At 40.8% G+C, this 13,866-nt stretch overlaps 1 protein-coding gene across 1 annotated transcript; it reads right to left on the bottom strand.

The window, feature by feature from the left end:
- Positions 1 to 1,971: 1,971 nt before the first annotated feature.
- Positions 1,972 to 12,770, bottom strand: LOC119726583 (double C2-like domain-containing protein beta). Its single transcript, XM_038198318.1, has 9 exons — positions 12,334 to 12,770; positions 10,027 to 10,224; positions 9,152 to 9,292; positions 7,865 to 7,978; positions 6,626 to 6,760; positions 5,201 to 5,316; positions 4,546 to 4,675; positions 3,459 to 3,587; positions 1,972 to 2,055 (listed from the first exon to the last, which is right to left on the bottom strand). The coding sequence occupies exons 1-9, from the start codon at positions 12,547 to 12,549 to the stop codon at positions 1,984 to 1,986; spliced, it is 1,251 nt and encodes a 416-aa protein (XP_038054246.1). The 5' UTR covers positions 12,550 to 12,770; the 3' UTR covers positions 1,972 to 1,983.
- Between the last annotated feature and the right edge of the window lie 1,096 nt (positions 12,771 to 13,866).

Raw genomic sequence — 13,866 nt, 5'->3', positions numbered from 1 at the left:
CCACATTTTTGAATGCTAGACACAATTGAAGAAGGGCTGCACGTGGCTAAAACCAAAAAGCAAAGTAGAACTAAATTTACCCATCCAAATTGGGTTTTTTGTATACCAATATGCCAAATTGTGCATGCTGGAGTTCTATTGTGACTTCCTACTCAAGTTTGTAGATCCATCCGACTTTCAGATGTGTGAGATGGACACCGATTCGGCCTATCTCGCCATCTCTGGGGAAAATTGGAGTCTGTCATTAAGCCAGCAATGCTGCAGCAATTTCACAGAGAAGAGAACTTATGGTTTTCGCGCGATGACACAGACATCAATCATGCTACATGTATGATAAACGTACACATAGTATATTTAAGGTTGAAGGGGGGGGGGGGGGAGAGGGAATTAATTCCTGTGCATAACCAGCCACCTCCCAAAACAGAAGCTGGCAAGCCGTTCAAGTGATCATCAGCAGGTCCAACACAAGGCAACGACGACTCCATCTCAGTCCAGAGAGGGTGATAGTGCATTTTCCAAAAAATTACAGCAAGTATTTCTGTATTACTGTACGGATTGAACAAAAAACTCACACAAACATTTCTTGTGTTAAAACAGAGTTTAAGATGTACATGTACCGGTATACACGATGTAGGTCCAAGATCTCACTGCAAGAAATCTAAGAAATAATCAGAAGCAAAATATCATTACTTGTAAAAAAAAAAAAAAAAGGTTCTACTTGTAATCAAATTGTAATCAAAGTTTCATTGTTTCCCCCCCACCTTTTTTTCTTTTGGTCAATGCCCATGATTCCGAAAAAAAAGTGCCACCCTCAAACTCCAGGAGGAACACCTACTGACTGCTGCTAAGGAATGATCGCAGTACTCATTTGTAAGAGAGTAATGAGTCCAGGGAAGTGGCGCAAGAAATCAAGATATCGGAGCTCAAGAAATCAGCACAAAATACGAAACTGGTAAAATTCCATTACATGTTCACTTGAATTTTGCAGAGCAGGTCCAGTACCCTACCAACCCACATCAACCAGGACCGATTTGCATGTACTTCAAGGTTCCATGCAAGTGACAGGTTTTGGTGTTAATGCAGAGGGCCTGCCAGCGCAGGTTTGTTATCTTGCAGATGAAGGGGTCAGTGTCGGCAAAAGAACCAATGTTGTGTTGTGACGACCTGCAGTCATCCCTTGTTTATGATGTCATTATTAAACTCTGGGCATTGAGCACCGTGGACGGCTCTGACTGCACATGTATTTTTGAGCCAGGCACATGAATTTGGACGATGAAAGAATGTGTCTTTGATGTCATTCAATGGTGACAATATATGTGTTTCTTTTTGTCCAGTGTAACCTTCAATAAATGTGGCCAGGTACGTTGGCCTCACACTGATACCAAGTGAATATTTATGAATTTGATGAACATTCTAATTTTATACAACTATTGCTAGTTTTCAAAAGACAAAACAAACATGAAAAACCCTTCCCATAACAAAAAACCCATAGTTTTAAGTAATTGTTGCTCTTTCTGCTTCTATTTGTTCACCTACATACATTCTGAACTTTCCCACATTTGTATCTTTGAAGAATGAAATTTTCTGTCAATTTGTAGAGTGCTCATTGGATTGTACTGATGTCATACTCTCCAGAACATGCAGAAACGGAAGTAAAACCTCACTCTGGCGAGCTCCTATAGAGTACCGAAGTGTGATGTCTTTATTCTTGTTCACGCACTGATGTCTTCACAAGTACACATACAAACACTAAAGCTATGCGCATGAACCAGAATATGCGGCACACTTTGGTACTCTATCATCACAGAGGCCAAATGATCACACACACACAAATTATCTTTGCTTTAAAAGACACTTTTTGATGGGGAAAGTATGAACATGCAACACAGGTAGAGAGTCTGCATGTTATATACAACTCACCATTCCCACAATGACAATTTAACTTTGGAAAGTATCAGTGCAGCCGCTTTGGTGGATACCTTTTCATGTTGCCACACCATTCAAAATTCTGATCTTGGCAGACGAGCCAGCTTTCCTGCTGTGGACGGTCAGCACCTAACATGACGAAATATTTCAGAAAACAGGTTATTTTGTTAAAATCAAAAGCAAAAAGACACAGATGGTTGTTTTCAAATGTTTCAAACTCTTTGGTGATCAGACATTTTTGAGTTAAAAAACTACTGAATTTTTCTGTAATAGTAAAACTTTTTTTTCAAAAACTTTTCTGTGGTATACACAAATTTAAATCCACATACTTAAGTTGCTTCATGTATACATGTACCATCAGAAAGATGAACAACTAGACTTTGACAACTTACTAACGCAATATTTAAAAAAATTGTCATTTATATGTAAATGTATGCCAAATATATACATTATCTTCAACAACAACTACAATGGAACGTCGCTATACCAAACACTGTTATACCATGGAGCTATACCGAACATTCGGATATAGGAACATCAGCCTTGGCTCCTGATATTGTGTACAAAACCGTCCAACCATTGTTGTTGGAAGAGCAACAAATGGCTATTATTTGCCCAAGAAATAGAAGGGAAAAGCCACCCCTGTAAGCTCAAAAACTGTGTAAGTACATGATTCAATGGTCGCACATGTTTAAAGTGGTCTTTCAGTAACTACCAGGGTGTACAGGGTAAAGTTCTGCTTACGGAATTGAAAAGATGATTGGACAAGTTTAGTGACTCAGCAAGTGCTTTGTAAATGCCACTACGCTATAACAATGGTCAAAAGAGGGCGCCACTAATGTGTGAAAACCGCTGTACGAACTATTTCTGTGGATCCCACGATGTTTGTTATACAGCGACGTTCCACTGTAAATGAAATCATACAGTTGCGGGAGAACATGCATTCACGTGTATAAAATGTTAACACTCCAAAGGGTGGTTCATATTCAGCATACTATTGCCAATTCATCACAGCAGTGAGCCTGCTTGAAATTACAAAACTTCAACGCTTTTGAACTCGTGAGTACATGTATCCAGCAAATGTTTTGTTAGATTAAATCTGTTCTGCTTTTGCATCGTCATCTGGTGGCATAAATGTACTATACATTCCATCAGTTAATTTTAAGTTCTTTTGCAAAATGAATGACTGAGAAGGTTTTATTTTCTGGATTTTCTGGCTTTTCTGGCACACACCGCAACACAGATCTTTGGATATTGTCCCTATTGGAAGAGATGGACATTTGAAATTAGAACAATGGAACATGAACGTTCTTTAAAATGTGAAATAGGCCATCAGCCTGGGGTTCGGTCGGTATCAAATGAGGGGAAAATGGCAGCCAAAACATGCTTGTTACCACATAAATTGATCTGGTAACAAGCACACTGACGGCCAAAAAAATTGAAAGGGATAACACCCAAAAATCTGCCACCACTCACACTGCAAAGCTATCATTTGATACCCGAGCCTAAAATTATTGTCTCAAATGACTTACTTTGTTTCCCTGGTGATTCTGGAAGATCAGCTTGGGACACTTGTAGACAGCGTGGGCATACATGGCCTCCCTGAACTCCTGCACTGTGGCTGTCTGGGCCCACTTGGTGCGAACACGGTCCGAATTTTTCTAATGATGAGGAACAGACAGAGTTTAATAATTCTCCTTGCAGGAACTGTAAATGGCACTGTATGATCTATACACAAAAGCTAACATGCGTGCTTGCAGTGTTTTATCGAATGTGTACAACCACAAGGAGTCTTAAACTTGCAGAGAGTGAAATATATGTACAAATACATGTATCGGTAGGACATTTACCGACCATTTACCATACCCTACTTTGTGACAACTCCAAACATGCAAAATAGATTGTGCTCAGTTGTTTGTCTAGGTAGCTTTTTGTGTGTGTCTAATTTTACCCCCTTCCTCCCATTAGCATTAACACACCTGAGAATTGGCACACAGTGATAATGGTGCCCCTGAATAAATCAACAGAAATGCTTTGCCTTTTCTGTGGAGGGCATTCGTACAGGAATCCATAGACCATACTACTGTGCTTTCAGCACTCTTTTAAGACAGGATAGGAGCTGATGGCAGCGACTGCAGGACTAGTTTCTATTCTTTTGACAGGGACACTTTACAAACCATTTACAAGTTACAAGTTTTTTGTCTAAACAAGTTATGTGCCATTAGTGCAAAGGACAAGCTCAAAATTGGTCGTTGAAAGTCCCTTTTGTCCAAACCGTTTTTGTATCTAATTGTAGCCTCTGAATCACTAATAGAAACAGAGAAGCTAGCCTAGTAAGATTCTGTTCAATTGTTTCAGAATGGCTATTCACTTGAAGTCTTCTTATGCATCTGGTCAACACAATGGATCAGGTTTACATGTAACCCATTGACTGTGCTACAGGGTAATCCTATACGAGAGCACTGCCCAGGTCAGAAGTGACAGTCAGTGAGTCAGTCAGATAGAAAGGTACAAAGACGACACTAGGCTGGCCCTCTGGGAATAGCAAAGACCGAACTTCCACAATGTAACATACTTGACAAGTAAAACAAAAATATATACAACTGTGGGTCTACTCACCAAGTCAGCCAGCGGAAACTTGCCGGTGTAGCCCTCATTGATGTCCAGGTTTGTCAAGTCAATGTACACCTGACCCAGAGATTCAGTGTTTCCCAGGAAGGCCTTGTCCAGCACATGCAGGACAATATACCTTGACATACCAATAAAGTTAAGGAGAATGATTGTGAGTTTAAACACCACTTAAGTGTTAACCATGGTTTAACATGAACCCAAACTAGTCGAAATAAAGGCATAAACATTGATCCTGATCATTTACAGGCATAAAGCAAGTAACAGCCTGAATCCTCCCAAATATTTATTATTAATATTATGTTCTTCCAGTTTACTTCTCGTTCAAGACTTTTCCATGGCGCGCACGGCACGTGCAGTGTGCTCAACCTCGCCTTATGTAAAAAACATATCAGTGCATGGCTCTCAAGTATGCGGAGCACGCGGCATGTACTTCGTATATGTGTTATGGGGCAATATGTATGGGGCAATGCGGGGCCTCGCCACCGGTTTTAACTTTGCCGTTTGAACACCTAGTGTAAATTAAACAGCGGTTTAAACCCACCCTCGTGACGGACCCTTGACCACTAGGAATAAAGTTAACTGTCTCGGGAATTTATGAATTTATGCAGAGTCCTTAGCACACATAATATCAATCACCATTCACCTGTCTGGCAACTCTTCCCGTGGGACGTTGTACTCAAATATCTCCTCCCATTCCGGTTCCCGGCTGCCCTTCTGGACCTTCGTCTCCTCCACTTTGGGAATGCCAGGAATTATTATCTATTGAAATAGGACAACAGTTAATATAAGAGCAACTCTCATATCATCCAAGATATATCAATGATTACGCTGAAGCACCTATGAAGCATGTTCTAGTCAAGTCCATCACAAGTCCTCACAATTAAGTCCTCCAGACCCAAGTCGAGTCAAAAGCTGTTAAAATCCCTTTAATTCTGTTTTTGTCGTGTTATTTACATGTGTATGACCGCTTCTGTTAATCACCTTGGGATTTACTTGCAGCAAACATTTGACAACAATGCTACATGTATGAATACATTCCGTGAGGTTTGATTTGAACAGTAATGAACCGTTCCCTTGGCACCTTAATGCATCCGGCAGAAACTGATGCTACTGGTGTGGAGCACTTTAAACCCATGCTGGAGGACCAGAAGCTGATTTCACGAAAAACTGCACAGCTTGCACCCTGCGGAAGACTTACGCAACAAATTTGTTGCGCAGCTGCGCAATAAACTTATGATCGATTTCATGACACTTTGCATAGCTACGCACCGTTTTAAATAATCTAAACATCTTGGACGAGGTTAATAACAGCATTTACGATGGCTGTTTATGCATGAATTTGTTCGTTCACGAAACAGTCGTTGAATCACCTCCGCCCACCATTTTGGAAATTCTTTTGTCTGATTTTCATCGGAATCATGCGACAACTCTATAAATTCTGTCATGAGTACAATAGAAATTCATTTACTTCAAACAAGAAGCTGTGAGTGTCTTGTATCAACCTTGATAAGTTGTGCAATAACAGGCTCCACGACGATCACGATTTGCTGGTAAAATATGTCATTTTCAATCGCTATGCCACAACTTACGCCACCTACATGTAAAATGATTGCACAAGTTACGGCATAATTTATTGCGCAAGTCGTCGACTTACATACTATGAGACTTTTGTGAAATGTGTCATAGGTGAAATGTTACACAGCTTCCCAAATCAATTGTCCATTGCGTAAAGTTTCGTGAAATCGGCTGCAGTACTAAAAAAATTTGCAGTACGTATTACACCATTTTTAATTACTCTGAAATTTGTGGGTAAAAAAAAAATCATATTTCACAAGTTTCTCATTCAAACATAGCCAAATACAGTGTTGATGGAAACCCTTTTGACCCGAGTTGAACTAATGACAGCAAATGGTTGAGTGAAATTTGACCCCGATTATAATGTGTACTGAAAGTGTACTGCAAACTGTAATACTGTCCTGGAACCATGCATGGAAAATGCCATACCAACGCCCAAGGGGGACGTAAATGATCAATCATCCCGACAACAAGAGTCAGCAAGTACGTGTACCTTGATATATGGGTCGGGTAGCTTGTTCTTCTCCCTGCACGCCAATTCAGTTGCTCTGTGAATGGACACCTGTAATGTTTCCGGCAGCTTGTAGGAGAGACTAATCTCTAGTTCACCCCTGATGTCAAGATCAGTCTGGAGAAATAAATGTTGCATAATTAACAGACATGAAACAGTTATCTGCTTTTAGTTTAATAGCCACAGGTATCTGTCAAAAGAAAAGAAAACCAATTTTATTCCAAATTCATGGAGATGGAAAAACTGCTTCGCAAATTTAAGTAACGCATTACAGTCAGAGATGAAACTGGCCTTGGCAACAAAAATCTGAAATTGGACCTTGGTTAAGAGCCACAGCGTCGCGCAGCGCAGTGCAGCACAGCGCATCAATGTCATAGGTCAGTATTGAACCTTTTCTCCAGCCGGAAAGCATCTGATTAGTGTTGGTCTAGGTGTTTTACCCTTGTGCACATTTTACGTGCCATTTTCATTGACTCTTCTTGGAAATAATAATTAAAAAAAACATTTTGTAGAAAAATCCTTAAGATATCATTTTTGTGGGATGGTTAAAAAATCTGAAATTTCATTGGAAAAGTTTTAAAAATCTGATTTCAGATTAAAATCTGAAAAGTTTCATCTCTGTAAAGTAAACAGCAAACGAAGGACAAGCCAAACAAATCAGGGACATTTTGGTCTGGTATCTTATAACTATTTCCTGAACGAAACAGAATTCGTTAAGCCGAACTCCCTAGGCATTTTACTAGGATGTAACCTCAATCCTACAAAATGCTCCAACTGCCTCCATGTAAAAATTACGTACAGCATCAATCCTGCAAAATCCTCAGTTTTTTTTTCTGTTTTTTTAATGTGGTCCTTGGAGGGGTGATCACTGCGTCAATCCTGCGAAATCCTCCAGCTATCACTGTCAACACCAGTGACATCTCGCTATCACTGGCAGAGCCAGTGACATCCTGGAGCAGTGGGGAGGATTTCAAGTATAATCTAGGCCTAAATACATGCACGGCTGAGCGTAAACAGCACAAGGTCTGGCCTTAGTAAGACCTTGACACAGTGCATCCTCCAAAATCAGCATAATCTTTTTGCCATCTAACATGCAAAATCCTCAAGTTTTGCACAAGGATTTTGCAGGACTTGGGAAAGTTATACAAAGACTTATATTGTTCGCTCTGTGTAAGGATTCATGAGCCATGATGTCAGCAGGAAAAAACTTGCAGTGCATACCTCAGCTTCCAGTTCAAACCAGCGAGTCGTGATCTCACTCCAGTCAATCTGGCCGAGCTCAATGATCTTCTCTCCCATGAAATCATCCTTGCCAAGCTGGTCATGACTCAGCACCTACCAAGGGGGGGGGGGGGGAGGGGGGGGAATATAAACCATATAAATTCAAAACACATTGTACACTTGACAAATCTAATCAGTGGCAATAAATCGTTGTGCCACAACTTTCTGATTATAAGATGGAATCTGATTATAAACATGCAACTGTGCATGCCCTGAGAAATTAGCTGTAGCAGGATTTGAGCAGGCGACCTTCAGAATACTGAGCTTATTCTCCAACAACTGAGCTAATTGTATCCAGGCTTACTCTGACTGCCTTGCACGTTGTCAATGACTTTGTTGAGTTTTGGTTGAGCTTGGCAGAGCACTTCACAGGTTCAGATCCTGCGTCAGTCAGTTTCTTTGTTCCTCTTTTGTATATTAATGGCGTTCACTGGGTGCGTCAACCATTTTGGAAAATATAGTGAAAGACTCACGGAGGGGGCCATTCACCTTTGTTGGAACCGTTTGCCGATGTTCATGGCAAAAAAGTTGGTCCAACTTGCACAAACATTAAAGGTAGGTCCATCATTTGTAATTTGTGCATTATGTTCATTTGAAGCAACAAAAGTGCTCTTCTAAAGAATGGTGATGAACAACTAACCCAATGAAATTCACCTCAGTGAATGCTGTATATTCCCAGAAAGCTATAGACTCGAGGGTCTCGATTTCAAATCAAAGTTGCAGAGTCGTGTTTTGAATTGGACCGGAATTCAGCACCCGAGACACCTTTTATTACTGAGCCAATTGCAGCTACGCGATGGCACGCACTGAAACAATGAATAATAGCAACTGCGCGCGTGTGTGTCGTGTCAATGCTTGCACACACTTCGCCAAATAAAAAAACAACGTCTTTATTTTACACATCATTGGAAAAGCCTTCTTTTATTGATTGTTCAAAATGACAGCTTGCACGAAAGAATAATTTAACAGGAAGATAAATGTAGTCCCATTACTATCTTCAAACCAAGTAAGCTTTTGCACAATAATTACAAAAAATGTACGTCTGTTACTTTGTGGATAGCTGCAAATGATGGACTGTACCTTTAAAACACTGGCAAGCAGACATTAGCTTTGTTCACTTAAAAAGAATGCACCCCTAGTCAGTTTTGTGGCTACAAAAAGAAGTTTCTAGCAATAAACTACTGCGGTATAAATCTCGAGGATGTTTGGACCTTGGGCACTTGTTACCTGTATACGGAGCAGGCTTGTAGGGATATCCTCATCCGCCAGTGAGAAAGTGAAGATCTCATTGTAGGTTGGGTTGAGCGAGTGATTCACGTAGTTGGTCATCTTGAAACCATTCGTGCTGTTGTCAGGAATGAGGTCCAGCTGCAAATAAGCAACATTTAAGCAACAATACTTAACCAAATTAAGTTGTGAACAGAATTGGAATGAAGCATTAGAGTTGCAGGGTTTGACAGCATCTACATATGTGAACACAAAACTTTAAACAGGTCAGTGTAACAATATTTGCTATAAAATACTAGCCCTAAAATCTATCCTTTTCTGAAAATTACAGCAATTGCAAATGTTGCATCCGTGTACAGTCGGCTCTCGTTATAACAAACTTGTTTGGACCTAGCCAAATTGTTTGTTATATCAGAATTTTGTATTAAGAGGAACATCAGTCCCACTCATTGGGCATATAAATGCACAGTCGGGACCAAGGCTTTATGTTTGTTATAACCAGAATTTTGTATTAACAGAGTTTGTACTAACGAGAGTCGACTGTATGTAGAACCCCTCTTAATCGTATTGTACATGCATGGTGATTTTGGTGATTTTGGTGAAATCTACCCCTAGTGGATTCTGAAGGATCTAGGCAGGAACCGAAGTGGTGCTAATCAGTTTTAGTTTAGCGGGGAAGACTACGCGATTTCCTTTGGCGAACCCATCTTGTATATTACATGCATATACCTTGTTTCAGTTAACACGATGTAAAGAAGTATTTTAATTAAACAAAAAAATGTTAATGTATATGGTGCATGGTGATTTTGGTGAAATCTACCCCTAGTGGATTCTGAAGGATCTAGGCAAGAAAGGCCCAAATCTTTCATCCATACCTTGACATATGGATCCGACTCCTTGCCTCGGAGGTCCTTTGCACTCAGGTCCCGCGCACCGATGACTTTCACCATGAGCAGCTGACGGTGTTGATCATACTTCAGTGACAGCTTAACCTCGCCCTTGGCATCGCCTAACGTCTTCATGACTGCTGGGTCCATCTTCTTATAAAGCTGCTTCAGGATGTAGACACTTTCCTGTTCCAAAAGGGAATACGGTTTTAATTTTTACTTTAGGCCAAAAAAAAAAAGTCTCCGGTTTCTGGTATGCGCGCGCGTCGCCGTAGCCATGCGCGTCGGCAAAATGAAAAATTTTTTTTTCAAAGAAAGATGATGTCTCAAAACCACCAAACTCACTGGTTTGACTGAAATCCTGCTGCTGCACAATTTTAACGTGTTTTTAGATTGGGTTATGGTCGAGAATAAGCTTTATGTGACCTCTCTGGACTCCAATTATTTGCACTAAGTTTAGTCGGGCACCATTTGCAGTCATCAGCACACATTTGAAGCAAAAAAATCAGGTAAAAAAAAAAAAAACGCCGCGTCGCCGCACCACTTTTTGGGCAAGCTCCATACCAGAAACCGGAGACTTTTTTTTTTTGGCCTTACTTTTTTTTTTTTTTTTTTTACCAACCAACAGCATGTAAAAATGTAAAAATATTTTACAATAAAAAATTAGGATAAAACATACAATGAGAAACATACACCAAAATATAATTAACCCTTTGACACCGGTATTGGTCGGCCACGGACGGCTCCATAGAGGGTGGAATGTGTACATGTACACGTGCACTCGAGCAGGCATTCAGCCGTTGTGTATGAATGTATGCACTATGCAGCAGGAATGCGGCAATAGCAGCCCCCCCGACTTATACTTTATTGGCTTTTATCGAGCTGCGTCGAGAGCCGTCAGCCGCGATAAGGCTTTAACAGTACAACCACCACCAAAAAAACATGTACCAGGAACTAAAATAAAGAAAAATGCACCCAACAGGAAAAGAGCCCTAAAACACTCATGCAATTGTCAAATTGCATATTTGCGATGCTCAAAATTTGTCACATGGTCTGCTATGAAAAAGAAAGAAATACTATAGAATGTGTGCATTTGTATGGGAAATTTTCGGATAACTTTTTCGCGCATTGGCTAACTGCGGGTTCAGCTGCAGCCAGATGCTGACTGTTCCTTTCCCGGAAAGACATGAAAGATTCCCATATCTGACCATCACTAAATTTTCCATTCAGTGCTAGAGACCTATTTACTATTAGCCCCACGAGTGTGGCCGCGATATTGCTGTGCTGTATCTCTGGCCACACCCTAGCTAGGATGATCCTAGCGTTATGTTTATGCATAACTAGCCACACCCCAGGTTCTCCCTACTACCGAGGAGTTTCTCAAAAAATTACGAAAATTGTCTTATAAATGGTTGTATTCTCTCTGCTGTTCTCCTCTGGAATGCTTAGGTGTCCTAATATCCAATTTTCTGAGAAATGTTTGTTTCTTTCTGGAGCCGATATGCACACGAAAATCATCTGTTGATGGCACTTGGCAGCCATTTTGAATGTAAGAGGCAATGACGCCAGCTATGACATCGCATTTATGCAAATCGATCTTGTCGCTCAGACGCGCAAGTTACAATGCGACGGCTGTTTCTTGCTTGTGACCTACTCCTAGAACTATGAGGCTCCGCGTGAGCGGAGCCTCATAGATCTAGAAGCCCGCAAAATTGTCTGCAGCACAAAACACTAATAAAGTACAAAAACGTCCATCAAAATGCAGACATTTCACACAGAACCGCTGCACAGTTTGCCCCTATACTCCGTACTTTACCTCTTGACATACTCACATATCATGGGCAGAACTAACATAGGTGGATTCTGTCGGTTTTTAGGCCAAAATGATGAAAAATATGCCCTTTCCGCACTGAGCCAACCGAACACTTGAAACGTGCACGCATATGATCGAGCGATGATTTTCGGTTCGCTCGGAGCGCGCCGCGGGGGGTACGGTACATGCACTTGTACGCATGCACATACTATCATTTCGCCTAGGCCTAAGTATATTCATACTTAGTTGTTATTTTGTGGTATAATCTTCACGAAATGACTACGCAAAAGGAGTCCAGCTTTTTTCCTTTTTTTTTAACCCTGAAAAAAATTCTTTTGAAACAGAATGACACAACACTCAACAGAATAAATACATTTTACACATCATTATACCGGTTGGCGTTTTAGAAATATAACAAGACGGCAAAAACCAGTGAAAGATTCAGTAGCCTAGGCCTAATTTTATTGTCAGAATAGACATACTTTGTAACCATCAAATCCTTCGTCAGCAGCTTGTGTAGTCCACGCACCCTGCCTCCTCTTCCTTGGGTGTGCCGTCATGGCTTGCACCAATCTCGACACCCGCTCGTTGTCGGCATTCACTTTGGAGTCAGCCGCCTTGGACCGCGTGGAAATCTTCCTGGACGCCTGTTGCGGCCGTTGTTGTGTCGCGTCCACACTTGAGTTTGCGCCACCCATTTCGAAAACTGTCTCTCCTTCCTTTTGGTGTTTCTTTATCTAATAGTAACCTCAATATATGTTAGATGGCTTGAGAACAAGAATTGTAATGATTTGGAAATAGTTTGCAAATGGAAAACAATCCTTATCGTTCCTAAAAATCATCACAGTTTCACAGTCGAGTGAGACTCCCGACTACGACTCTAACGACGCCATATTGTTTGATGATGACGTCAATGGTGTTCTTGGTGAATTATGAAAAGGACTACTACGGCTGTTACATGTGAATGTTGACATGAAAGGTACGAGTCGACTCAAGCGTCCGGAAAAGCATGGACAGTTTTTACTGTTTAAAATTAAGTGCACTTCCCAATAAAATGAACTCAAAGGGATATCAAATAGTTCTCATAGATTTAAGAGGAGTAGGCCTAGACAGATTAATAAAAGCAAGGTGTCACTAAGAAAAATCATGCAACAAGACAGAACTTCGGTCCTCATATCATTGTCCCGCCAAATTTCAACAAACTGTGCTATCAATATTCACTCTACCCATGGAGGAATCCTCCATGCTCAACCCAAGTACAAGGGAATGGAACCTGCTACCACCCAACATTCGCTCTGCTCCCAATGTCAAAGCTTTTAAAGAGGGAATTGAGCACCTAGATCTCCTCAGCTTAGTTAATAAGGCCCACTTTAAAATTTAGTTCACTGCGCCGGCGCTCCGACCTGTGCGAGATAACCACTTAAAGAGGTGTTTGCCTAGCCTTTCATGTAAACATTTACATGCAACAGCCGTCGCTTTCGAGTCAACTCGCACCTTGGTCAACTCGTACCTATAAGTCGTGCACGGTGTGGTGCCGGTGAAACGGCCGGCGCGCGCGGCACTGCCATTCCTTGTGTATTATATTCACCAACGGTTTGATTTTGTCAAATATATTCTAATCGACAGTGCAAGATGATTCAGTTTCAGAGTTCAATTCAGTTTCACTCAATATATTGTTATTGCTGCCAAGAAGTTTTAGTGATATTTTAAGAAAGTTATTTTGGGAATTTTATTTATTGTTCTTTTTAAGTTATAGGGGGGGGGTCTTTTTTTAATTTGGGGGCCTACGAAAACTTGGGGAAGGGCCAACGAAAATACCGTAGTGTGCCAAAAACACATAGGCCTACCCACACACACCCACAAACACCACACGCGCAGAGAATTTTTTTTTTTAAGTTTGAGGGTCTCTCTCAGAATGTACAATATGTAGGCCTATGCATTGGTAAACTCGAAAAAGATGTTTAAATGATGTTCTTGTGCCAAAACTTTGGCAGTCATCAGAAATTGCCTCAAAT

This window comes from Patiria miniata, unplaced genomic scaffold, assembly GCF_015706575.1.
Source record: "Patiria miniata isolate m_02_andy unplaced genomic scaffold, ASM1570657v1 HiC_scaffold_2, whole genome shotgun sequence".
In the NCBI taxonomy this organism is placed as follows: domain Eukaryota; kingdom Metazoa; phylum Echinodermata; class Asteroidea; order Valvatida; family Asterinidae; genus Patiria; species Patiria miniata.
This window is presented reverse-complemented; position numbering and strand designations above follow the sequence as displayed.

Excerpts from the sequence above, each read along its gene's own strand:
- LOC119726583 (XM_038198318.1), bottom strand. The coding sequence starts at position 12,549 with ATGGGTGGCGCAAACTCAAGTGTGGACGCGACACAACAACGGCCGCAA. Across the intron at positions 5,317-6,625 it reads TACCCGACCCATATATCAAG|ATAATAATTCCTGGCATTCC; the intron begins GTACACGTACTT and ends CTATTTCAATAG. Across the intron at positions 2,056-3,458 it reads AGAATCACCAGGGAAACAAA|GTGCTGACCGTCCACAGCAG; the intron begins GTAAGTCATTTG and ends TCGTCATGTTAG.